General features: G+C 37.3%; 1 protein-coding gene across 3 annotated transcripts; it reads right to left on the bottom strand.

The window, feature by feature from the left end:
* Positions 1 to 2147: 2147 nt before the first annotated feature.
* Positions 2148 to 26611, bottom strand: RNF11 (ring finger protein 11; the record flags this gene model as incomplete). Of its 3 annotated transcripts, XM_083359630.1 has the most annotated exons (4): positions 26076 to 26611; positions 8544 to 8707; positions 5237 to 5393; positions 2148 to 4501 (listed from the first exon to the last, which is right to left on the bottom strand). In XM_083359630.1, the coding sequence occupies exons 1-4, from the start codon at positions 26196 to 26198 to the stop codon at positions 4412 to 4414; spliced, it is 534 nt and encodes a 177-aa protein (XP_083215756.1). In that variant the 5' UTR covers positions 26199 to 26611. The 3 variants fall into 3 exon arrangements, with proteins under 3 accessions (XP_083215756.1, XP_083215758.1, XP_083215757.1); XM_083359632.1 differs by lacking the exon at positions 5237 to 5393; XM_083359631.1 differs by lacking the exon at positions 2148 to 4501 and having other exon boundaries at positions 5213 to 5393.
* Positions 26612 to 27480: the final 869 nt, after the last annotated feature.

Genomic DNA, 27480 nt, shown 5'->3' with positions numbered 1-27480 from the left:
GCAATACACACAGTAACTGTTTATACCAAATGTGAACTATGTGCATAGTAGAGAGACAAAAAGCCAGTTCTTGTGCTTTGGCTGGAATATTAAATTATTTTTGTGGTTCTTGAAATTTGTAGCATGTCATTTTGTTCAGCAATCGACTGTCTTTCCAAAATACACTTTTTATTTAGTGGCCATCCTGCACTAAAGTTAAAAGTCTTGCATCTTTTTTTTTTAATCTGTGAGAATTGGTGCTTGATCCTGGGTATATTTATTTCCCAATATGGATGCTTAGGCTATAATCATAGTTCTGTTAGTTGTATTAGAATATGACAAGTAATAATTTTTGATAAATTGAACTCATACTGTAAGCTGACCTTTGATAGGTTCTATTGAAATGGGTACAGATCAGGATTTAAGCAAATAACCAACATTATAGACATTTCCAACGTAATTTAGGAAACATGTTTAGAGATTCACCTATGGAAATTTGTGCTGTAACATTTAGAAGTAAATCAAATGTTTACTTTTGATTTAGTAATTTTTTTTAAAAAAACATTTTTATCACAAAGTTATGCCACTAAATTAGAAAGCTATATTGAGCAAAATTCAGGCAGCTGTGCAAAATCCAATGTTATATAGTGTCTATGTAAAGATAAGTTTCATTTGCTCTTTATACATAACTCCCAACTCCTCCAGAGCATGTCCTCAAATTAGGAAGCAAATAATCATTTACAGAGAAATAGCAATTATTGTCCTAGTTGAAATATATTATTTAGGTAAATTACTTCTTTCTAGTTCTAATTTCCAATAGATTTGACATAATTTTTAAGTACCTTTGATATTGTGCTTGATTTTTTTCCTAAGTATTAACTGAGAAATGTCATGTGCCAATTGACCAAATTGTTTGTGTAAGTTGTAGAGAAAAGTACATGGTGATTTTAAGGCACAGAACCTGCTTCCAAATGTACGGTAAGTATTGCTTCTTTGTAGCAGAGCACAAATATGCTTTGACAATTATAACCATGTATTTGGAATGATAAATTAAAAGGGCTGAATTTTTCTTCCACCAGTAATCGAGGCCCTGGTGCTGAATCTAGGGTGCGCACACACACACACACAATGCACACACACACAAACACAAATCACCTTTGCTTATCTCATGATCATATTTGAAAATAAAGTTTTGGGAATAAATATTAAGTTCTCAAAGAAGCCTGCTGAGAGTTCATAAAGTAGTGTCTTTTCTGTCAAAAGGCACAGGAATTTATGATGAAAGTTCTGAGGCTCTTGGTCTAATAGTGATCAACCAGGAATGGAGTCTGTGTTGGAAAAGACCGTGGATTGACATACAATTTTGATATGCCAAGATCAAAGGGCAGGATTTTTGCTAGTCCTGGAACTGTCACAGTTAATTTCCTTTGTAAGGGTAACAGTCAAAACATGCAAAAGAAGGCTGCTGTTCTCAATGTGCACATACTGGGAAGACACAAGTGGCAATTTGTCCACTAGATGCCTGCTCCTACAAGAAAGGTTATCACAAAGGGGGAATTAAACAGTCAACACAAAAGATTTAACAATTGCAGAGTAAATTATTTGAGCTACTTAACATATAACATGTGATGGAATTATATGAGGCTTCCTCACATACCTGACTGCAGCCTAGTAGCTTGCTGAGCAACTGATCAGAAAAGGACTAAGCAGGCATTGTACAAATGTTCGCATCCATAACTCTGATCTGAGTCTTAAAGAAAGTTTCTGAACAAGCCATTTAACTTTTGCACTAAGAAAGCTCTATGGTAGCTGGCTCTTTCAATAAAAGGTGGCCTAACAACCATAAGAGGCACCCCACCCCCAAGCACACGTCAGGATACTGGACTGTAGATTGGTGATTCTACAAAAGTATGGTCTATTGGAAAGTTGGCAGTGATGGCAGCAATAAATCAGCAAGTGGGAGGAGGCATGGAAGAAGGAGAGGTTATGAGCGCCCTCTGCAAGCTACACCAGAGTCTGGGGGGAGAATAGGTTGGCTGTGTTTCCCCCCACACACCCAGTTGTAGAAATTAAGATGTACAAGGACATAAATTCTCAGCAAATCAGTACTATTCTTCTAGCTTTTTTTAAAAAAAGAGTCACAGAAAGAAAACAATGAACTTGAAAAATGTGTTTAAAAATGGTTCATTTGCCAATTTTAACATCCAAGGTAAAAGAAACAAATTCTGGCTATAATACTTAACAAGATAGACATTAACATTTATGGAAAAAATATGGAATGACAAGGTAGTATGATTTACTCTGAAAATATTGCACAATTTCCTTTTATCTCTCTTCTAGGAATTAAGAACAGTTGAAGGGGGTTGCACTAAAAAGTTTCCTATAAAATGCAAATTAGTCTAACATGGTACTTGCTTCAAATTGCTTTCTTCAATGCATCAGAGTGTAACAATCTGTATCTGATGCAGAATTGCAATCAAACTACTTAGACAGGTACAAGGGTGCAGAGGCAAATATGGAGCTTTTTCCCAGCCTGTTTTTTTTTATTTGTAAGGCTAACTCTGATCATACTCAGTATGCTTTGCTCACTATAATTTGGAGAGAAAATCTGCTTGCATAGGAGCTGTATGAATAAACGAGTGTACACTTTGGATACGGACTGAAACAACTGAATGAAAGATTCTGCAGTATAAGAAATAAGTCATATTTCAGATGTTTGCATACTACTAACCTTGTAGAAATTATTTGACATCTAATTACTCTATACTCATAAGCTTACAGTCTTCAGTGTAGCAGTTTGTTTAAATACAGATATTAAAATCATGTGTTAAAACAAGGCCAGTCCTCATAATACAGTGCTATTAACTGGAGCCTGTATCTCATGCTAAATTAAAAGAATTGTCTTTTAAGTCAAATGTATAAAATTACATTAAAGAACACATAATAGGACAAAGCCCCACATGCTAAATTGACAGCTGCTTTTATAACTACACTTTCTTTGCATGACTTTCTTTGCAAGCACCTTTTGGTCATTTCAGACATACAAATACTTGAAACAGCCCTTCCCAGCTGCAGTTCACTCACTTGATCAGTCCTATGTAATTCGGTGCCAAATACAATTTTTTTGCCTTTTTGTACAAAACATATAGATTATTTAACATCTGCTTGACAGACTGCTTTGCCAGCCAACAAAATACAAGATACATTGATTACATAGACTGGGACACAGTCTGGTCTTTCAAATCGAAGAACTACAAGAATGAGAGATGCAGTATCCTTTTGATATGGTTCCATGTAATACTTGCTGTAAGAAGGGTATTTAAACAAATTTTGTGATATAGGTGATCTTTTAGCATGCTTACATGTTCACCATTCTCTGTCTTTACCTGTCAATAACATAGATCTTGGTGTCTGAATCCAGTAAACTTTAGGCAAAAAAAAATGAGGCAAGGAAAGAAAAGCCTAGAGAGGCAAAACACTGATTTGTTTTCTGATTTTTCTTTAATACCTCAACATTAGAATGCCACATATACAAAAGATAGTGCATCTCACATTTGCTTATAAGCTAGGACATCTTTTTGAAGTCCACATAATCCTAACTGCAAACAACATATAGTACTTGTACAACAGGTTATAAATAAACTGATTTTCAAGCATAGAGCCAGCCCAAACATATGAATATGCTATTTAAAAAGACCTAAGGCAAAATGGATTCCATTTCCAATGGATTAAAAAAAGAATTGTGCAAACAAGCTTAAAACTATTTTTTGTGCCAGTGTTATAAAAATGTAGGATTTTTTTTTGTAAATAGAACATTGACCCAAATACCAGAAACCTGTGAGCAATCTGAGCAGACAGAGTCTTTTCTTTAAGAGAAAAGGATGTTTTGGTACCTCTTTCTCTTTCATCAAGTACACCTGTATATCTCACACAGCTTCTGCTCTCCAAACACTTTTTCCCATGGCAGCCCTCTTGTGTGAGTCAATGATGCTTCAGCAGAGTAGCTTGCTAATTTCAGTCCACACAAATTTAATATTTAGCATCTACTATTACCCTCCACACAGTTCCTCTGGGTGGGTGTGCTAGCAGGCTTTCATGGAGAGTAAAACTATTTTTAAGTACTGGATCAAGGCTTTACATAAAAATAGCATCCTATGTATTCCCTAAAAGATGTCTCTTCTTCCCTTTCATTATCAATTACCTGCAGCTAGTTGTAAATTATTCTTATAAGGAAATGAACTTTCTGTGTGCACGATTTTGTTTACTAATCTCTGGTTCTTTGGGTAGAACAATAGGAATAATCCATTAAAAATGATGTTTTCTTGACAGGTCAGAAGAGACAACTCTGGCTCAGTTAGTCTCATAAGAGGACAATAATGCGGCATCAACGGGCTCCATACAGGAAGGACATGTGAAAGATCTCATCAACCAGTCATCTATACAGTCCAGATGGTAAATATGCATGCAGGGCAGAAATCTGATAGGGTCTCCGTAAACAAAGTCCATCATACAGATGACGCACCTAGAAAAAAACAAAGAGAAACAAGATGGAAAAAATGCAAACTGTATAGAAATAGGCTCATGAAATTAGAGAGAAAAATCTTGTGAACCTGCTTTCTAATACATATTAAAGTTGTTATTTGTTAAATCTTTGATGTTAAACTTCTAGAAGTTATTATTACATTATAATCTCTAGAAATCCATGTGAAATCTATTAAGGCTGCAAATCTGTGCACATTTATTTCATACTAAACCGCACTGAGCACAGGGTTCAGTAAGTATATGTATAATCCTGCTGCAGGATCTATGTTAATTAATACAGATAATAATTTCACTGAAGACAGACTGCCTTTATTTCATGCTTTTTAGAGCTGCAATTTCAGTTTAAGTAATTTAGAATAATTTAGTTATTTAATACAGCATTGATTACCCAATTTCTTTTTGAGAATTTAATTTTGGGGAGGAGTGCATACTTCTTAAGCCACTTGGAAATGCTCCGTATTTTATTATTAGTGAGTTTTGACTCAATAAAGCACTTAACATTAATCTTAGTTTTGCTAATACGTTACTTCATTTCTGGGTTAAATACTGCTAGTTTTTCAATGTTAAAAATAGGGGAAATAAGCCATTTATGCAATCTGAAATTGCCTTGGAATAATTCGGTGAAAAATATTTATCACATTTTGGATATTCAGCTTTTTTTTCATAACATCATCAGCACATGATATGGATTCTACATATATGCAAAGAAACTCACTGTTATTTGTTCACTCAGTATTTTGTGCTTGTTTAATTCATCAACAAAATCACTCAACATATGATGTTCCAAGATGAGAAGATAATCCCCCTTTAGATTTAAAGAATTTACTGCACTAACACAGCAGCAATAACCATAATCTGATATTGGTCCATTCCTGTAAGACAAGTAGCTTCAAGTCAGTAACATTTGAGGATTTTCTAGCACTGTTATTTCAGTGTCTCCAGGAATATTTCTATGGAGTTTACATTGGATCATTCCAAACACTGAATTTGTTCTTGATGGTTTAAATCCACAATTCCTTTCTCACAAATGAGCATGCTACATCAATGAACCAGAATTCGGTAGAATTCTGTCAGAGAAGGAAACAGGGCTACTATTTCTGCCAATTCCTTCTTTCAACAGTCACCAATGCCATCCTAGATGCCCCTGCATTGCAGGATGTCCCTGGGTATGACACACTCAGAAGACTGGTTTAACATTTACATGATGCCACTACTGAGGTCATTCAATGGCATAGGGTGAGATATCTTCACTGTGAGCTGTCCAGGTGATGTCATCGAAATTCTATCTTCAGGATTGGAGCCTGTGGGGATTTGGATGTGGTGGAACAGGCTTCAACCCAATCCTAACATGACTGAGTGGCTTGGGTTCCATCACCCGTTTCTGGCAATTCTCCATCTCTCATTTTGCATGGGATTACGCTATCCCACACAGAACCAGTGTGCTATTTCTCTTTACAAAACAGAAGTGATTGTGACTTGGGAAACTTTTCTGTAACTTTGTAGACAGGGGGGTTACTTCCCAGATGGACTATTACAATATGCCCTACTTGGTCCTGCCCTTGAAGTGCATCCAGAATCTGCACTTAGTACAAAATACTGGCAGTTATAAGCACTTTTTAATCTATGGATGTCATAACTCTGCTTTTTTAAATTATTATTATTATTATTATTCACCATTAGTCAATTGCAAAAGGGGGCCTTACTAGGAACTGCTTCCATCCTGCGACGATATCTATAATACCATCAAACATCACATCTGCCTATCCCAGGTCCTTGGTAAGGACTCGATAGGTAGACAAAAATGCCAAATCCAGTCTGAACATCTGACTGTGCGATGAATAATAATAATAATAATAATAATAATAATAATAATAATAATAATAATAATAATAATATAATAACAACAACAACAACAACGTTGGAAGGGACTTGGAGGTCATCTAGTCCAACCCCTGCTCAGGCAGGAAACCCTATAGCATTTCAGATAAACGGCTGTCCAATTTCTTCTTAAAGACTTCCAGTGTTGAGAGTATTCACAGCTTCTGGAGGCAGGTTGTTCCACTCATGAATTGTTCTAACTGTCAGGAAGTTTCTCCTTAGTTCTAGGTTGCTTCTCTCTTTGGTTAGTTTCCATCCATTGCTTCTTGTCCTGTCCTCAGGTGCTTTGGAAAATAGCTTGATTCCCTCTTTTTTTCTGGCAGCCCCTGAGATATTGGAAGACTGCTATCATGTCCCCCCTCGTCCTTCTCTTCATCAAACTAGACATACCCAATTCCAGCAACTGTTCCTTGTATGTTTTAGCTTCCAGTCCCCTAATCATCTTTGTTGCTCTTCTCTGTACTCTTTCTAGAGTCTCAACATCTTTTCTACATCGTGGTGACCAAAACTGGATGCAGTATTCCAAGTGTGGCCTTACCAAGGCATTGTAAAGTGGTATTAACACTTCAGGTGATCTTGATTCTATCCCTCTGTTAATGCAGCCTAGCACTGTGTTGGCTTTTTTGGCAATTGCAGCAAACTGCTGGCTCATATTTAAGTGATTGTCCACTAGGACTCCGAGATCCTGTATAACAGATCCTGTATACTATTCCTGCATACCAGTCCATTATTACTATTGTAGTATATGTAGTATAGGGGAAATTAGAATAGCTTAAAACCATACATTTATCAGTATACAGTTATATATGTAAAAATAGATAGTAGAATTCTACTGTAGATTTTTCCTCCTGTTGACACATTATGATCTATAAAATTTATTTTGGCTTTTGGACATTTTCTAATATTATTTTCTATTTTAATATCTTCAAATCATAAGCTGTAAGAAAAAGATTTTGATATCAGTAACATACTATACAGATTCTTTGAATTTGTAAACTGCTTTAACAGCTATAAATGTATTTCCAAACAAATGATTACCGTAAAATATTATGCAATAATGTTCTGTCCTTTTGCAGTAACACAATCTCTGCAAAACAATTTCTATCAGTAATGCTACATTCCTGTATACCAGTCCATTATTATTATTGTAGTATATGTAATTATGTGGCATATCTGCTCTGAATGATAATATGGAAAGTATTGAATCCCATTAGCACAACTGAGTGTTATACTTGTAAAAAAAAACATGCACTGCCACACAGTTTATATCAGCATGAATGGGAATTGTCTCTGGAAATAAATTGATTACTACATTCATTATTGTCAGGTAGAGGCCGGAGCAAAATCACTCAGACGGCTTTCATGTCAAAAGGTGGACTAGAAGTTGTGGTCTCTGGCTTTCTGCATAAATATAAATGCATAAATATAAAACATTTATGCATGAATGCATGAATATTTAAACAGGTTGTTGAGATACAGAATGATAAGAAGATTTTAGGTAAAGAAAGATAAGAATGATAAGGCTGTTTTAAATTTCACATTTCACTATGCAAAAGAAAATGTACAGCTACTTCCACCCCTTTTTCAAAAACAACAGTTTTTCTGTGGTGAGGAAAAATAAAATCCAGAAGTTGTGAGAAAACATGGAAAGAATTCAGAAGAAAAGTAAAATCATCTGGACTTACTATAAAATTTTGTTTAAAAAAAACACTCAGGGCAATGCACAACGAAGATATTTATTGTCTGGCAGCATCCCAGAAAACATCTGCTTACCATTAAAAAAAGAAAGACAACAGAAAAGCAGTATATAGAATCCAAGAAGGTGAAGAAAACTGTAAAAGAGGAACAAGATTTTTGAAAAGCCCATGAAAGCCATCTCTTTTATGTCTGTCTTTTTTTTGAGGGGGGGACATTTGCCTCGTCTCGTGGCAGCAACACCAACAGACCCATCCAGCAGGAGCCCACATGGCCCACTTCTGCGTAGCCCACTGCGCCATGCCGCCACCACGAGGTGAGGCAGATGGGGGAAGGGGGTGGAGCTTCCCCAAGCGCCCCATAGGCATCCAAACACTTTTCTAGGGCTTATTTTTGGGGTCTTATTTTCGGGGAAACACAGTATCAGAAATGGCACTTCTTCAACTTACTCTCTGATCTTTTTCTCAGAACCATCTCTTCCAGGGTCATAGACTCCTTTTGGCAGGTGCTGTATAAGGCCTATCCGTTGTGCTATTCTAATCTGTTCTTCCTCCGTAAGCTGGGTGGCTAGGCGGGTCTGGCTAGGTGTCGGATGGTAAACTGGAACTTGTTCCTTAAATGAAAGAGGACGGGAAGAAAAGAAAAACAGTTAAATAGGCTTTTTTTAAGTTGATGACACAAATGAAATGGAAATTATTTGCTACAATTTCTCTTTCTGCTGGAAGGTTACTCACAAGATAGTTCGTTTCTTTGGCTTAATAAAAAGAAAATTGAATAAGTAGCAATTCCTCTGTCACTGCTGGCATGAATTTGTTTTAAGCTGCTCTTTGCAAAGACAATTTAATTTTGACTCTATGGGTTAATTAAATAGATGTACAAACTTGATATGAGTATCTACTTGCAGGCTTGGCTAATTGATTCACTTTTACTCTGCCAATACGGAGAAGCTGTCACTAATCAATTTTCAATTTTGCTTTGTATAGTTATACTGACATCAAGGGAAGAAGGATGTTAAAAGTTAACATCCACCTTTTAAGCAAACAAGAACGTAAAAGTTATACAGTGTCTAATTAAAACTTGTTAGTTAAATAGATTTCTCTGCCCCATCAACTTTCCTCATTCATGCTGCTTAGGAAATACATGAAATCCCCTAAAAGTATTGAAAAAGCAAATAAGATGATGTACTATAGTATAAATCTGGAATACCAAAACTTCAGCTAAGATATAGATGCCAGACAACTGGGTATCTCATGCTTGATAACAAATCACAGAAAAAAGTTTACATTCTTAATAGAATTTATCTATAACTAAAGTATGCCAAGTAGCTGGAATATGCTACCTAGTCATTATTTTGTAGTTTCAGTGGGTTTTAATTTAGTTCAGTATTTTCAAAATGAGTTCCATTTGTTAAGTTCAATTTATAATAAAAACTCACCTCAGAGCAATAAATTGGACACATCCCAATGGATGTTCTTTTCTTTGCATGCACACGCCCCACTCCACAACAGCCAAGGGGCAAAAACCTCTTTAAAACAGCCATGCAAGTGTTACAAAAGATACATCTGCTTTAATAATTGAAAGAAAGCTGCTTCATTATCAATAACATGCATTACAAGAAGCCTCCTACAAGTGCTCTGCTTAGCTGTATTAATGAAGCCATTCAGGTATACAGGTAGTTCTCAACTTTCAACCTTTCACTTAGTGACCATTCAAGGTTACAGTGGCACTGAAAAGAGTGACTTATGACTTATTTTTCACACTTACAACCATTGCAGCATCCCCATGGACTTGGCAATTGACTCGTATTTATGACGGTTGCAGTGTCCCGGAGTCATGTGATCACCTTTTGCAACGTTCTGGCAAGCAAAGTCAATGGGGAAGCCAGATTTATTTAACAACCATGTTACTAACAACTGCAGTGGCTCATTTAACATCTGTGGCAAGAAAGGTCGTAAAATGGAGCAAAACGTACTTAAAAACCGTCTTGCTTAGCAACAGAAATTTTGGGTTCAATTGTGGTTGTAAGTTGAGGATTACTTGTAATGGCTAAAACCAAGCTGTGAAATGATTTTTTTCCCCATGCGTCCCTTGCTCTTGCATTAAAAAAATGGGATGGGAAGGTGAAACTCCAAATGTACACCACCAACTAGTAAACTAAATATAATTCTCAAACAAAGATCCAATATTAATGTGCTGGCAGTATTAATATTTTTCCTCATTTTTGCAATAGACAACATGAGAGATGCCAGATTGGCTAATCTACAGAGGATATTCTGTGCAGACAACAAAAAGAAGTGTCCACATTCTGCATTTGTCTGTTTCCTCGAAATGATCATTTATTGATCAGAAGAGAACAACTAACATGCTTCAGAGGGCTTTGTTAAATTTGCTGACACTCTCTTTTCGGTGGGCCTTTATTCCATTTACAGGTCAGAAACCTAATTAAAGAGCAACAAGGACCACAACTTAAATGCAGTACTGGTAGTATCTTATGTTGAAACCTCTCTATAAATTTGAGGGTTGACTGATGGAAAAGATTCCTACCAGAGGATGAACCCCTTTCCTTGGGGAGGCTTTTCTCCTGGAAGTTAAGATTAGGGCAGTTACTCTGCTACGATGGCTGCGATAAGTAAAATCAGAATTTGGGCATCAGCCCATGGAGAAATAAATAGTAGATCAGCTCTCCCCTCCAGGGTTCCCCACTGTAGCTCTGCACCGTGTTTTTGATTTGGCAGGTTTAAGCTTGAACAGATTCACCGATACTATATTTCATTTGGCCTCACACATGTTTTAAAAGTCCTGAGACGTAAAAACGTAACAATTTTTTATTTGATTACATCATTTCTTACCATTTTCTAAAAAAAGAGGTATTCTGGAACTGGAATTCAAGAAAAAGTAAAGTTACCAAGAGGAACAAGCAGTGAATACAGAAACCATATTTTCCAAGAAATCAGAATCAATCAGGGCCGATGGGGGAGTTGCAGTTGGATCATTCAAACAACACTTCATCCCAGACCCTCTAGGTCTGAAAGGGTCATTACTCCTTACCTGTGCTTATTATTCAACAGGTTGTCCACCCCTTATTTTAAGCGAAGGGCTGAACTCAATTAAAGAGAATATATCTTGCCTACAGGGCAAACTTTCAATCCCATCCTCTGCAACTAAAATTGGGGAAATCCTGTGTCTGAAAGAGTTGACTGTCCCTCCCCTCCAGTCACTGAAAGTAGATCCCGGATGCAGGAATCAGTGGTCTCACTCAATATAAATAATATTCCTCTGTCATTTATCCATCCTTCGGGTCTGGATTATGTACAACAATATTCATTAGCATGTGCATTAATAATGATTACCCAAAAAGGAAGCTTTCTTCTGTATATTATAGGCCACGAGAGTATTTTATTGCAATTAGGTAAAACTTAAAAACAGGATTTTGATATCTATTAGTCTAATTACACTGAAAACTTTTTTTATTGATTAGGTCATATATCTAGAAATGTACTAAGTTGATTACTTTGACTATGTGAAAACTAAGGGAATCAGAGAGGGAATCTTTATTGATGCAACCTGAACTATTTACTAACAACGTATTTGTTACTTTCCACTACCCAACCACCATATTGCTTCACAAGTACATGTATATGTAAATATTGAAAAACCAATAAAACTTGAATAAAAATAAAAATAATGATTTTGTAATACTCTAAAAATAGGTCATTGTATCTTAGAAATTCATAAAACCCAGATAAAAATAATCTGATGATTAGTTTGCTCCATATAATAAAATGATAAAACGTTCTACATGTTTCTTCAAGGATTTCACTGGACAACAAAGATTTTGCTTCCTGAGCACTTTGCATCTTATAGATTTTTTTTGCTGCTAATCATGAAAATAACCTGTAAGTTAACCTATCACTTTTATAGAAATGTTTTATAGAAATACTTCTGCTTCACAATAGCAATGTACGCCCTTCAGTACATGTTACCTCTGCTGCACACATGAAAGAAGCATCTGAAAACACGAAACTTTTATTGAAGCACATATATTACACCGAATATAACTGGAATATCTGTGGAGATCTAAGAGTAGTGGCTCTACTGCTGGGAACGCAGCTCAGATATACCAAACACTGTTGTTACATATGTGAATGGTACAGCTGTGCAAGAGAGTTGCATTATATTAAAAAGAAATGGCCACTCTGAATGAATTTGGTTCATATTTTTTGCCTCCATTCCACATGAAACTTGGACTGATGAAAAATTCTGTAAAAGCGATGTGCACAAGGAAGGTGAAGGTTTTTGTTGAAACAGATGTTTCTAAGAATAACTGATGCCAAGATTAAGGAAGGCATTTTTGTTGGTCCACAGATCAGATATTTCATCAATGACAAGCAGTTCAAAGAACTGTTAACGGGGTCAGAGAAAATCAGCTGGAAAACATTCAAGGATGTTGTTGAGAATTTTCTTGACAACTACAGAACACCAAAGTACATTCAGCTATTTGATACATTTCTCGCAGAATACAAGACCAGGAAGTGCAACATGTCACTGAAGATTCATTTTCTGCATTCACACTTGGGCTCTTTTCCGAAATCTAGTTGCAGTCAGTGGCATACATGAGGGAAGGTTTCACCAGGATATTGCCACAATGAAAAAATGGTTCAAACCAGTTAAGCAGACAATAGATTAACACAATGTGTGACTGAAGTCACTATGCATCTAGTTAATGAAGTGGCACTTCTATTTTTTTTCTTTCTTGCTTGCTTTTTGTATATTCCTGGTAGATTTTCACATTTAATGGATATGGACATGCAGCTACAGTTGTGATAGCCTTGGGTTTTGGCCTTTGCCAGTAAGGCACCTTCATTCCATTCTTTGAGACAATAACTACAACTGTTCTACTTGATGGTGCTCTTTTCTTTTTTGCTTTCGTCTAATGAACATATTCAACCTCCCCACTCCCCAAAATAAGAAAATATACAGAAATAAAACAGCTATAGTAATATTTATTGACATAAACATTCACCTGTAGTTAAACTTCAAATTAGTATTTATGACTTCAATACATATCTTCATTTTTTGTTGTTCATAAAGAAAACTCACTAATTTATTCTTGCAAAATAGAAATTAAGTAGCACTCTTATAAGAGTTCCAGACTCATGGACTTTATTTATTTATTTATTTTAAGCGATATACCGCCAATCTCACTAGCCAATATGCACTTTGCATCTGTATCTTTTTTTTTACCCGACCAGAGTTTTTCATCTCATTTTAGATTTGGAAAACTAAGTTTTTAATTAATATATGCAGTTATCATTCTGTTTATTGTCATGCATTGTCTTTATGTGATTACAGTATTGAATTTATCTGTAATTTATTACTGTAAACTGCTTAGATTAAAGCAATAAAAAATGGCTTAAAACAGATTTCTTAAACTGCTGGTTAGCCAAAGGCGATTTGTCTACATTTTGTAAAAACTTCAAGTAATACGGCATACTAAAAATTAAGTTTTTCTTTGCCCATAAACTAAACATTAATATCATATTATGGGCTAATTCTTATATTCATGAGGTCTGGGCTAGACAAAACACTAAATATATTATCTCCTGCATTTCAAAGTAAACCTCTGCTAAGTGGAATATCATGTGGATTATATTATTATTATCTATCCATGCAACTTTTGATTGGAAACTAATCAAAAGAGGACGACAAAGTTGTTAATGAACCATGCATCTCCTTGTTACAACCAATTGCTTTTTGCACTTCAATTACTGCACAGCATGTTCCTCTCATTCCAAGACAATATCCTAGGGACTATTCCAACCAGCTGAGTTTTCACCCTCAGCTCTTTCCTCACCTGGTTCCTGTACTCACCAGGTGCAATAAGTTTTGTTTTATCTTGCAAAAGTTCCAGTATCAGGTCTCACCGGGAAACCCCCTTTAACAACATAGGTTAGGTCCAGGCTCCATGGGGCTCCACATGGACAATCTGGAGGTTATACTTCATTAATGAAGTGCAAGTATTTGAAATTACAATCTGAAGAGCTAAGCAACTGGACCACAGACAGGGATAGATCACAGGATATAATGAGGAATATCAGTGGCAATTGTACAAATAGACATTATTGTCTGAATGGCACTCTCTTTTTGTCACCTGGTTCATTATGTCTGCAGAGGCTACAATGATTTTTGTGAAATAAGCACACACTTAGGAGATAACATGGATCTTAACATGATACTCCAACACTAAGAGTTTCACTCATTTATTTGTGCTATGTGGCTATTAGTGCTCATAAACAGGAAAATGTCCTGATTGTTATTGATTAAAACAAAGCGATAGGTTAATAAAATGCCAGGTCAAAGCATAAAATCTCAGGTCAATAAATCTGACATATATTCCCTTCCACCTTGCATTAATTATACACAGGAAGACAGAAAACTGCTTCATACAGCACAGTTCAAAATGAGCAGATTTTTTGGCTTTTTACAATAAACTGTCAGAAAAAAACTAGAAAAACTTTGCCACTGCACTGGCCTTTCTATATTTGCAATAAATTACTGTAGACTGTATAACAAGTCTATATTTCTGTTTGCAATAAGCCATAACTTGTCTCTCTCTGCAAGCAGTGACTGTGCAGTTTTAATTCCCAGGGCACACATCCAAGAATGATTTCATTTAAATATTAACTATTTCTAATACTCATGCCAGGTTTTCACCGAAGATACATACAAGAAACAGAAGCTACATTAATCATGGGCTGACCATTAAAGCTGTGTTTCAGACAGTAAAACAAGCTATGATTGGCAGAGTCTAAATAGACCATATCAATGCAGCATGAAGCAATATCAGAAATAAAAGCTAAGCAACTACCACATAAAATAGAGAAATACATAAATTCTACTAGATCAGCTATCCAGAGCTATTCTGATGTTATTCTTGTGTCCTGTAAATGTGACTTTGAATCTTTTCCCTTCTAATTCAACTGATCCAGAGAAAATGCAAGACAGAATTCTGACTAGGATATGACTTTTTGTAATTTCCTTCTAAAAACTGCAGCACCCAGAGTTGTGTAGCAACTGCAAATAATACTGTACATTCAAAATTCTTCCATGCTCAAGAGCTACCTAGATAGTGATTATTATATCTAAAAAAGCACTCTACATTCCTCAAGTCATCAAGAACCGTATGTTATGCTTCACAAAATATATGCTACAACTTTTGTATTCCTAAAGCATTAAGACCAGCATTAATGAGATTTAATTTTAACCTTAATTTTCCTCAGCGTGGTCACCTTGCTGCTGGTTTCTTAGTGGAGGCTAGAAACTTTTTAGAAATGATTTTAAATGTAATTATGAAATATACATACATAACATACATCAATAGATTGAGATAAGTGGTTGGGTACTAATATTTAACTTAAAATACTGAATTGTTGTAGGCAGTGATTTACTCTGTGATTATTAATCATTCAGTGAGAAGAGGAAAGCTGCGTATATTGCAAATGTTTAAACAGAAACGTTATAGGATGGTCTCAGTTGTTAAAATATCCAAGTATCATTCAAAGGGATGACTGAAATAAGAGGCAAGATCAGCAAGGACAACATCAAGTTTTGATAAAACCTGTAAATTTACTTTTTAAAAGCTGGTTGTTTCGCATAATACTGTATATGCAAAGAAAAAAAATATTAAAAGGTCCTCCTCTCTCTTCTCATACTGAGGAATAGAAATGAAAACACAAGTATTGGGTCAAGGCCCCAACTACACAAACATTTGAAAAAAATTATAGAATGCTCATTTGTGGCTGCCTACGCTGATAGGAAATGAAATGTACAGGATAATGCATATTATGGGTGGGTCTTACAAGTAATTTGTATATGCAAGACTATAATAAACATGGGTAGGTTAGTTATTACTGTTTGATAGGATATACAATATAGCACTCACTTTTCATTTTAATATTGTATTTTGAGCAGCTACAACTCAGCTGCGACTTGGTAAATAAAAATGGATTGTTGCTGTTATCTTGTCCAAGCAGTTATATTTTGGTATGTCATGTTTTTAATTGTATACTTAATATAAGTCACCCAGAATTTTATTGGAATTGGGTGGCCTTAACAAATAATAAGTAACAACAACTGGAGCACAACTTGAACACCACCAGGATTGACAAATTTACCAACAGTCAATTGTAAAAGGCAGCTTTACTTGGAACAGCTTATATCCTGAAGCAACAACTGTAACACCATCAAACATCCACATCTGTCTATCCCAGGTCCTTGACAAAAATGCCAAATCCAGTTTGAACATCTGGCAGACTGTGCAACAAACCATAATACTGAGATTCAGCAATAAAATAATATTGCTTAATTGAAGACTTCTTGCATGTATAAGGTAAATTGGATCCAACAAATCAATGATATCAAATGTGATCTCAAAATAATTCAAGACAACACATCTGACAATGAAATGTAGACATCAGTACATTACCCGAGTAAAATTTTAGACCACATTTTCATTGCTTGTAACAAAAGCCTAATTGTAGCTTCATAATAAATTTATTTATACTGGGGGAGGAGAAAATAGTTTTATTTTTATTTTATTAAAATTTTATTAAAATTTATTTTATTATTTTATTAGACTTTTATCCCACTTTTATTGCTTTATAAATAACCCAACTAATAACTAATACTCCTTCCTCCTCCTAGTTTCCCCACAACAACAACCTGGTGAGGTGAGCTGAGAGAGCGCGAATGATTTTCCAGGATGCAAAATGATATTTGAGAGAGAATTACTGTTGTAATTTTTACTGGGCCACAGGGAAGTAATTTTTTGGAGCAGAGGAATACATCCTGTGGCAATGGCGGCTTCAATATTACAAAGCCCTGCTACACTCATTTTGATCAGATAGACAGAAAGGAAGAAATGTTCTCTTTATCTCTCTTATAAATCCTAATACTGATATTAGTAGGAGCTATTTATTCTACACTCAGTCATTAAACAGTGTATTTTGTCGCTTGTTTGGGAGTATTTATGGGACGAGAATGCCTCGGTGATCTCCCCTTGTAAAAGTCTCATTCTCCACCCTTTCAGTGGGAGATATGGTATCTTATTGCCCTGAGATGCTTTCTCAGAAGAGCTGAAGGTATTACTCTGGACCAATAACTAGTAAAACTGGTGTAACAAGGGAAACACAGGCTTTCTATACATGGTCCCATCAGGAGACTAGCCACAGCATTCTGTACCACCGGATTCTCAAAACAATCTCATGTACAGTATCTTACAACAGTTGAGATGCAACTAAATTATATATCACGGTGTCCTGAGGTAACATTGAAGGGAATAGGCAAAGTGGGCACACAATGAATTTGGATATTCAGTTTGAAGAACTAACCTGCTAATGTATGGATGGTGGGATGTAAGGAGGGACAGACATTTTGATTAGGCCAGTTCATGGTTAAATTTTGACTTAGCATGTTGTGTGAACCCAGCCAATTATGGATCAAATTAATGCAGTACTTTTCAAAGATGAAAATGGTGATGATCTGAAAAAAAAGAGTGTAGTCTAGTTTTTTTCTCCATCCATTGATAATATGTCCAGATTTCTCTTGAAAAAACAGAACTCCTTTAAAGAAAGAATGATATGGTACTGAATTCTGGATAAAAGAGAGTGGCAAGAAGCCAGCTAGTTTGTCTCCTGAACACCTAAGAGCTTGATTAGATCAGTTCAGCAAGTTATAGATTTTATCCAACTTTACCTTATCCAATTTTATACAACCTGATTTGAGCAACAGAGGCATTTAATCTGTTGTTGCTTATGGCCATAAATCTGTCTCAATCAGTATCTGCCAATATTTTATTATTTATTTTATTTATTCGGTTTATATACCGCCCTATTCCCAAAGGACTCAGGGCGGTTTACAAGGCAAAATTTAAAAACAATCCAATATACGGTAAAATTAAAATAAATTAAATTAAGTCTAGCCACAAAAGTTAAATCACAATTTAAAAACATTAAACCCCTCAGTCCAGACCAGATAGCTCAAAGAGCCAGGTTTTTAAGGTCCCGGCGAAATGAACGAAGGTCAGGGGCAGTCCGGACTTCCGTTGGCAGTTGATTCCATAGGGCAGGCGCGCCCACAAAGAACGCCCTCCCCCTGTGGATCGTCCGTCAGCAATCCTTGACCGGCAGTACCCTGAGGAGGCCCTCCCTGTGGGAGCGCACAGGACGATGGGAAATTGACGCTGGCAGCAGGTGCTCCCTTAGATAATATCCAATGATTCAAGAAGAACTTGGCTTGACAGAAGGTCCTGTCACAGGAAACATGTTATTTTCAATCAAAATGGCTCACATCATCATAGTCCTAGTGTTGAATTGATAGAAGAGATTTCTTATTTCTTAAACTAACATGTAACCTTCCCATTATATTTGAAACTTCACCAGATTTCAAAATTTCAAATTTATGTATTAAAGCACTTTTTGCCCACATGTCCCTCTGGGAAAGGTTTTCAAGATCATCTTTCACCAAATTGGGTGCCTTCCAGATGTAACGAGACTACAAATTCCTCAAATTCCCAATCACTATTTCTGAAAAATGCCTAGTTTGCAGAGATTATTCAAAGCCATTTTCTGCACTGAGCCAGGAAATATGTGACTTAATATTTATTAATGCTCGAAGCTGTTTGTTGAAATCAATATTCTAAGTACATTTACTTAATATTTAAATGATTTTAAGACATGTGCAAATAATAAAGAAATAATTATCTTTTCATCCAAACAATTCAGAAGGAAAGCCATTGTACAAATAATGTTTTTTTCATTATTAGTAGTTTAGATCAGGGCTTTTCAACCGGTGGTACGGGTACCACCTGTGGTACACTGGCACCTGGCAGGTGGTACGCAACCATCCTAGAAAAGTGGTAGCGGGGGAGGGGAATGAGCTGAACTGGTGGCAGCACTCCACAAGCCTGAGTGAGAGATGACTGGAGCTGCAGGGCTGTCAGGGCTCAGCAGAAGGGCCAGGACCAGAACCGCTTTCCAGCTGATTGGCACTTCTTTGGGGCTGTCAGGGCTCAGTGGAAGCGCCAGGATCAGCGCCAGACTCCAGCTGGAGCTTGGGGCTGATCCTGGCACATCTGCTGAGCCCAGAAGAAGCGCCAATTAGCTGGAATATTGCAGCATCTCCAGGATCTTGTGATTTACATTCAGATGCTTGGCAACTGATTCATATTTATGACAGTCACAGTGTCACAGGGTCATGTGACACAGGGTCAGATTCACAGCTTTCCTTGGAAGATCATATAGTAACTGTGACTAGGGGGGCCTTCGCCCAGGTTCGCCTGGTGCGCCAGTTGCGGCCCTATCTAGACCGGGATGCCTTGTGTACAGTCACTCATGCGCTCGTGACCTCTCGGTTAGACTACTGCAACGCTCTCTACATGGGGCTGCCCTTGAGGACCACTCGGAGGCTCCAACTGGTGCAGAATGCAGCCGCGCGAGTTGTATTGGGGGTCTCCCGATACTCCCATGTTACACCTCTGCTCCGTGAGCTGCATTGGCTTCCAGTTGCCTTCCGGGTGAGATTCAAGGTGCTGGTAATGACCTATAAAGCCCTACATGGCATGGGTCCGGAGTACCTAAGGGAGCACCTGTGGCAGGCGTCAACTTCCCTCTGCCCAGTGCACTCCCACAGAGAGGGCCTCCTCAGGGTGCCACTGGTCAGAGAATGCCGACTGGTGGCCCCCAGGGGGGGGGCGTTCTCTGTGGGCACGCCTGACCTTTGGAACCGTTTACCGGTTGAGCTCCGGATGGCTCCCGACCTTCTCTCCTTCTGACGTGATCTAAAAACTTATTTATTTGAACAAGCCGGCCTGGTCGGATGGGTTTGGGGTTTTAATTACTGTTTTTAAGTAATTTATTGTATTCGGGCACAATGGTTTAATCTGTTTTTAATTTTTGTATTCTGTATTTTTGGTATTTATTGCCCTGTACACCGCCCTGAGTCCTTCGGGAGAAGGGCGGTATACAAATTAAATTAAATAAATAAATAAATAAAATTAAATAAATGTGAAGTGACCAAACCCTGCTGCAACCACTGGCAGAGGTAGGGGGGGGATAAAAACCAAACACTCCACCCCCACTGCCAATCCTCAACATAAATGCTCACAACAATGAAAACCTCGGACAGGAGGAAGAGCGCCGCTGGGCGGGCAGGCAGGCGTCTTGCTCGGTTGTGGCTTGGGCACTTTTTTCAGTGTCATTGTAACTTCGAACAGTCACTAAGCGAACTATTGTAAGTTGAGGACTACCTGTACTTCATCACTTTTTTCCTTTTTTTTTGGTCATCAAGTTTTTGACACCTTGCTAGGCGACTGGTGTTACTCAGATGTTGCCATATCCTGAAAGTGGTACAATGGGTGAAAAGGTTGAAAAGCCCTGGTTTAGATCCTATACACGCATTTAAATTGATTAAGAGTTGAAGGGGCTTTTCTCCCTTTAGCATCTTGCAGAAAATCATCTTGCAGTTATAAAATTTTAAGTGACTTCCTAAGTGTATCACTGCTACATATAGGTATCCTTTATATGACAGCAGTTTAATGTTCTACATATTTGTCACTAAAAAAAGTATTAAAATTTAATAATTGTAACAATAATAATTATTTTATATTCTGGAAATGATTGCCAGTAGTTAGACAGTTGGATGGAAAACAAGATTAAACAAAATGGGCCAGCAGAGCATGGTTTGAATAATCTGCATGACTAAAATTCAGCTAACCTTATTATATTCCCATTTCTATTCAGATGTCCTAACTGCATGCCTATTTATTTATTAATTTACTCATTCCTGAAGTCTCTGAGCTCTAGTCAAAATAATCTCAGATGAGGCCCAATAGCAGAGGAAAACACAAACAAGACAGAGGATTTCAAAACTCATTTCAAAATTCATGAATCTTACTTACATGCTTCAGACAGTAATGAAAAGTGCAGAGGAAATGGCACAATAAAAAAGCAATTCAAACCTCCTCACTCTGTGTAGGTGAGACGCTGATTGCCCTTCCATCTAAACTTGGAAAGAGTTACTTGAATTCCTAACTGATATGGAAAAGAGAGGATTTTATTGGCACGGAAAACCCCACTGAAAGTCTTTAAAAAACAGAGACTGTGTTTTGGCAATGTTCAGATTTTTCTAAACTTAGTCTTTAAGAATAAGATGATTCAAAACTGTCTTTAAGAACATTTGTATTGCTCCTTTTGCTACAAAAAAGAGAAAAAAGCTATATACTTAAGTTTAGAAAATAACGTGAGATGGTAAAAATAAAAAATACCTCTTACTCAAGACATGCTGGTTTTCTTCTCCACAAGTCACCCGAGATGCCACAGAGAACAACACTAAGAAATCTAGAGCATGTCATTCATTTAAAACTGGCCACAGACCCACCAAAATGACATCATTTCTAGATAGACCAGAAAGAGTCCTTTAGCATCATTTATGAATACAGCAGTTCTGTTACAAGCAACATTACAAAAAAGGATAGAAGAGGCTTTAAGCAAGATGGATGGACACTACCAAGCAAGAAACAGAGTTAATAATTTAAAGGTCCCAGAAGATGATGTATCTGAAGCTGAGAAAAATAACTTTCTTGGTGACTTACTAATGTATGAACAAAATGAAATTACACTGAGACCTGGCAGTTCCTATTCTCATATGCTAAAGTATAAACAGTAAGACCTCTTATAGATCTTATATGCTCAGGTTGAAAGCTCTGAAGACTTGATCACAAGTGAAGCAGAAAAATCAAATAATAAAACCCACCCCACAAAAACACCACTAACATTATAAGGGACTTAGGAAATAAAAATGCAAAGGCATACCGTATTTTCCGGCGTATAAGACGGCTGGGCGTATAAGACGACCCCCCCCAACTTTTGAGATGATTTTCATGGGTTAAAAAGTCGTCTTATACGCTGGAAAATACGGTATGTACAGCAATGTTGAATGTTCATAACATTCTTTTCTTCTGGGCTAGATGGAAAAGGCAACAGAGGGGAGAATCAGAGTATGAACAGAGTATTGTTGAACATCTGATGATGGCTAGAATTCAAAAATACTTTTACCTTGTAGGTTATATTCATCTATGATATTCACTTTCAGCATACTTTAATTAAATAGCAAGAGAGATTAACCTGATTCTGCAGATGTCAGGCCCATAAATAGCTGGGAAGATTTCTGTGCTTTGTTTTTGTAAAGTTATTTGTTACTCATTTATGGATTATAAATACAGTGAGCTTTATGTGAATCACAATAAATGGAGAAGTGATATGACTAAATTCATAAAACTTTCAGATGCTTAACTATATATGCACTGTCATAATTCTGAAGTGCTATAAAAATCATCAACAATAAACCATAAAAAATAGGGAGGAAAACAGAAAAAATGAATTAAAAGCAAAACTCGGAAATAATTTAAAGAAGTAAACCAAACTGTATTATTCAAACCCTAACCCACTTGGAAGTAATTCTAATTGTAACAGAAGATTTACTTATAAATTTACAATTTAATTGTGAGTAAATATGTACTGAATTTATGTATTTTCTTCATTGCTACTATAAAATTATCTATGAAGCTTTGTAGACTAACTTTATATTTTATAAAAAAGGGAACAAAAATGAAAATCCTTTTATATATTTTTTAAAGTGAATTCTAAATATCAGAGTTCAGAATAACATAGTCCTTGTTTTTAGCATAAATAAGAATGCTCAGTTTATATTAGTAATAGCCTTGAAATGGGCACTTCTGAAAATAACTGATATTCTGCCTGTTGGTAGCTGTTACAATGTTGGCAATGCTAAAAAAAACTTTTTATAAATGGCAGTACACAGCTTATTGCTTTTTAAAGCTATACAACGCTCTGAAAGATAAGCAATGTTCTTGTCTTGTAGTGCAATATTTAATATACTTAATCCCAGTTAGTACTGATCTTAACATTTATATTATTTCCATGCAGCTATTCGTCCCATTCCTATGTATGTTTACCTGCAAATTAGTTTTAATAAGTTTAATAGGGTTTACTCCCTTATATATGCATATGATTGCAGCCATAGTTATCCAATGCACAAGGTAAATCCTGCTGAGTTGAAAAGGATTCACTCAAGGTAAAACACATAATAATTCTTCTAACATAACATAATCCTGTGAATATAAATGTGGAAGAAAGTTCTGCTGTTTTCAGTAAAGTTTACTTTCAGAAACTGTGTGAAATGAAAGTGTTATGAAGGCATATATCTGGAACTACCAGATCTGGGCTACAAACAAGCACTAGAAAAACTGGTAACTCTAGAATATCCCCAGCAACACTTACTTCTAACTAAACATGCATAGGAGTGTAATGCTAGAGTATACAGTACTATATACCAGCCATCTTTCTTTCATTTATCTGTCAAATTACTCAGATAAACAAATCAATTGCAGCTATTGTATACTTAGTATTAGCATTCAAAATAATTCATTGCATTAAGCTAAATGCTTGCTATAATTTATTTACTATCATCTAAGCTTCTTGAAATATGTTTACACCTTGATGTAAATACGTATGGATAGATTGTAATTGACCAAGTGCATCATATATGCATGCCAAGTATACGCATGCAACAAAATACAAACTTAGAAGCTTAAAAGTTGTTTAGTGGTAGACACTCTGTTAAGTGGAAATAAATGATGAAATGATGAAAGTTTTACACATGCATGAGTAGTTTCACTGGACTCTGACTACTGTTCTTAGCAGCAGCATTATGCAAAACTCTGGAAGAAATATATAAGGGCTGCAATCCTACGCATACTTACTTGGAAATTTAACTCACTGAACTTAACGGAATTCTGAGTATATATTTAGGATGTGAGTACAATTCATTTCTGAAGACTGGTAGCTCATCAATAGTTTCCCAAGAAAACATCTATCCCATATCCTGAAAAAATAAGCAAGCATTGAGAATAGATCAAGGCTTCTTAAATCTTTAATAAAATCTCTAAGCAATATTGCTTAGATTTTCAGAATATATTTACTGATTTTCCAGTGCCAAGGACTGAACCTAGAATAATTCCCTATTGTACATTTATTCTTTAAAAGGGGGCTGCAGTGTTTATAGTAGTGAAGTAGGATCTGGAAGATCTAGATTGCGATGTTTATTGACAGAACTTTGGGGGATTCATGATCTTGCAGCCTCATCTTCCTCACAAGGTTATCTGAGGAGAACAAGCAATGCTGTTGAAAAGGCAGACTACATGCATATAAATTATTATCCACACAGAAAATGAACATGCAATGCCATTATCTAACCAGTGCAGAAATGGCTACAGTAGATTGGTCATTAAAACTCTAGGGTTAAAATAGAGGACCTCCACTAAGTACAATGGAGCAGAGAAGCAATCTTGACAATCGTCACACCTTTTGCAGTTTTCTTGGGTCATGTTTCATTTTTCTCAGGAGCAGTGCCCCTCCAACTCCATAGCAATTTTTAAGGAGGAACATGAGCTGCCTTCTTATCCTCTTCCTCTAACATCAGCAGAACTCCACTTATCACTTGTTTGATCTAATCCAGCTATTAGTCATATATTTCAAGAGTAGCAAAAAAAGTTGGTGATGAATAAGAGAGGAAGAAAGAAACAGAACATGGTAAGAGAATGATAGAAAATCAACAATAAAATGTTTACTTCCTATGCTTGCTATAGTTATAACAATTAAAGCATATTGCCACAGAACTCCCTAAATTATGTGTTATTAGGATTACAAAAAAGGATTTCTCTCTCTCTCTCTCTCTCTCTCTCTCTCTCTCTCTCTCTCTCTCTGTGTGTGTGTGTGTGTGTGTGTGTGTGTGTGTGTGTGAGAGAGAGAGAGAGAGAGAGAGAGAGAGAGAGAGAGAGAGAAAGAAGGGAGTGGGGGAAGGAGAGGGAGATTGTTACTGGTTTAACAAGGTAATAAGAAGGAAGCAACACCAGACAGTGATGTCACTCTGTGTAGAAACAAAGGAAGCTTGCCCAGGCTGAGAAACTAGAACCTCCTTTTATGACCCAGATAAAGAAAAATATTTCAGAAATGACAACTAGAAATTCCTAGAATTAAACACCAAATCTACCCAACATTATAATCAATTAAATGCAGTCTTAACTGTACTACTTGGAAATAAAATTCACTGACATTAAAAGCTGAATTCCTAGTGGAAAACAGTTGGAATCTAATAACATCTTAATTCACCTAAGATGGATGTTTGTTTGTTTGTTTGTTTGTTTTTAAAACTCTATTTTGCCCCATATTTCAAGCTTAAGTGGCTTATATCTTGTCTTTAAAGAGTCAGCCTATAAAACCACAAACAGAATTTTGAATACTTGACTTTTTTAATGCAGTACTGAAAAACAAATGAGGGAGAGAAGGCAGGAATGAAGGTCTGGCTCCACCAGACTGAAGGAGGAGGTTTAGATGAGAGAGATCTGGCCAGATGTCAAATTTCAGGCCTCGGGACTAGAGTACTACGTACTACTGGTAACCGTATGTGAAAGGAAATCCCCTACTTTTGTTTGCTCATCGGTGGCCATTTATTCCAAACCGGCAACAGAACAGACTTTCATTTTTAAAGGCAAAACACTCACACACCCACGAAATCAACGGATTGGAAATCTTGCATCGGTCCATTAGCGACTGTAATTTCTGTTTCCCTTCCCGATGAATCCGGGGTCAAAACAAGCCCTTAAAGGCGTCCTAGCTGTGTCCTCCCCCCCCCCCCCGAGTTACCTTCCCCTCTCTCTCTCTCTCTCTCCCTCTTGAACGTCACTACAAAAGTATCGATCCTTACGGTGCCACGAGACCCTCTTCCTCGTCCCTGGTTGCAACCGATCCATTCCGCTACCCCGTTAAGAAAATTTCCCCTGGCTGAATGTCATTCTCTTTCTAGCCCCAACCGGGACCGGGTTCCTTCTCGATTCCTCGCAATACCTGATATGGCGGCGGCGGCTCCTGATCCGCTTCAGTCCCATCCCCGTAGCTGGCCCTGTCCGATTGGGACTCGTGCAGCAGGGAAATATCATCCGAAGTGGGCGATTTCAAGCAATTCCCCATCTTCCCCAAAGGGAAGTCTTCTTGGGGGGGGTCTTCTCCTTCTCAGTAACACAACGGCAGCTCCAGGCGACAGCGGCGGCCCTCCCTCGGCCTTTCCCGGGCAGCAGCTACCCAATACTGGAAGCTCATGCCAGCTCCCTACCCGACCTAAGCTGCTTAGCCTCTCTGCTCGGCTCGCCTCGAGGAGTGACCATCTCTTGCTCGCCTTCCGTCAGAATGCCCAGTCACCGACCGCTCTAGCCCCGAAGGAAGCGGAGAGGCTTCGGCCCTCCAGCACCATCAGGCCCTCAGCCCGGGGCTGCTCTGGACCGCCGGGAGTTAGGAGAAGGGGGGAGGCGGCGTCCAGGTATACAAAGCCCGTTTCCTCCCTAAGCCTAAAGCGACGTTCTTCTTCCTGGTCACCGGCCGTCTACGAAGCCAGCTTTGTCAGCCGGGCCTCTTCCTAGCTCCTCCTCCTGGATTGATGCTCGCCGCTTGCTGCGGCCTGGTTTCGCTCGCCGCATGCTCGAGTCCCACCTTCCCTTCGAGCCGAAGGGAACGAACACCCCAGGAACAGGGGTAGGCAACCTCGGCTCTTTTATGACTCGTGGACTTCAACTCCCAGAATTCCTGAGTCAGCTACGCTGACTCAGGAATTCTGGGAGTTGAAGTCCACGAGTCATAAAAGAGCCGAGGTTGCCTACCCCTGCCCTAGGATCTAGCTTTCTGAAGAGATTCTCGTGATTGGGCTGAGGGATTCCTTCTGCATACAAGAATGGACCGCGGATTAATTTTATAATTAAAATAGGGCCTCAGCAGACCTCAAGTTGTATGTTTATTCGGGGGGGGAGGGGGAGGGGGCTTTGCATTTCATGAAACTTCTGGCACGTTTTTTGTTAAAAACGATTGCAAAAAGCTGAATCCTTTGCACACTTACTCAAAAGCACAATTCATTCCAATATGGTTTCTAGCTGAACATTGCAGTATCACTAGTTTATGACTAGTCAAAGGTTAAAGATATATTACGTTACTTGTGGTCACGTAATTCAATTGGACGTGAGCAAATAAGCGTAAGATTGCATTGTAAAAACATATATTTCCCCTCTTGGGTTTGTTGCGAAGACAATATTGGATGTTATTTTAAAAAAAACACCCTAAAAATGTGGGTTTTTAAATCTTAACTTTTTCATAGGCATTTAGACATTGTCCTACCTCAAAATCCTTTTGAAGTTGTATACTAAATGATCTTACTGAGGTCTTAAGCAATATTGCCACAATCTACTTTTGCAAAGAACCTGACTTG

Source organism: Vipera ursinii (assembly GCF_947247035.1).
Source record: "Vipera ursinii genome assembly, chromosome: 3".
Classification (NCBI taxonomy): Eukaryota; Metazoa; Chordata; class Lepidosauria; order Squamata; family Viperidae; genus Vipera; species Vipera ursinii.
Note: the sequence above shows the minus strand (reverse complement) of the source record. Positions and strands in the feature narration are given on the sequence as shown.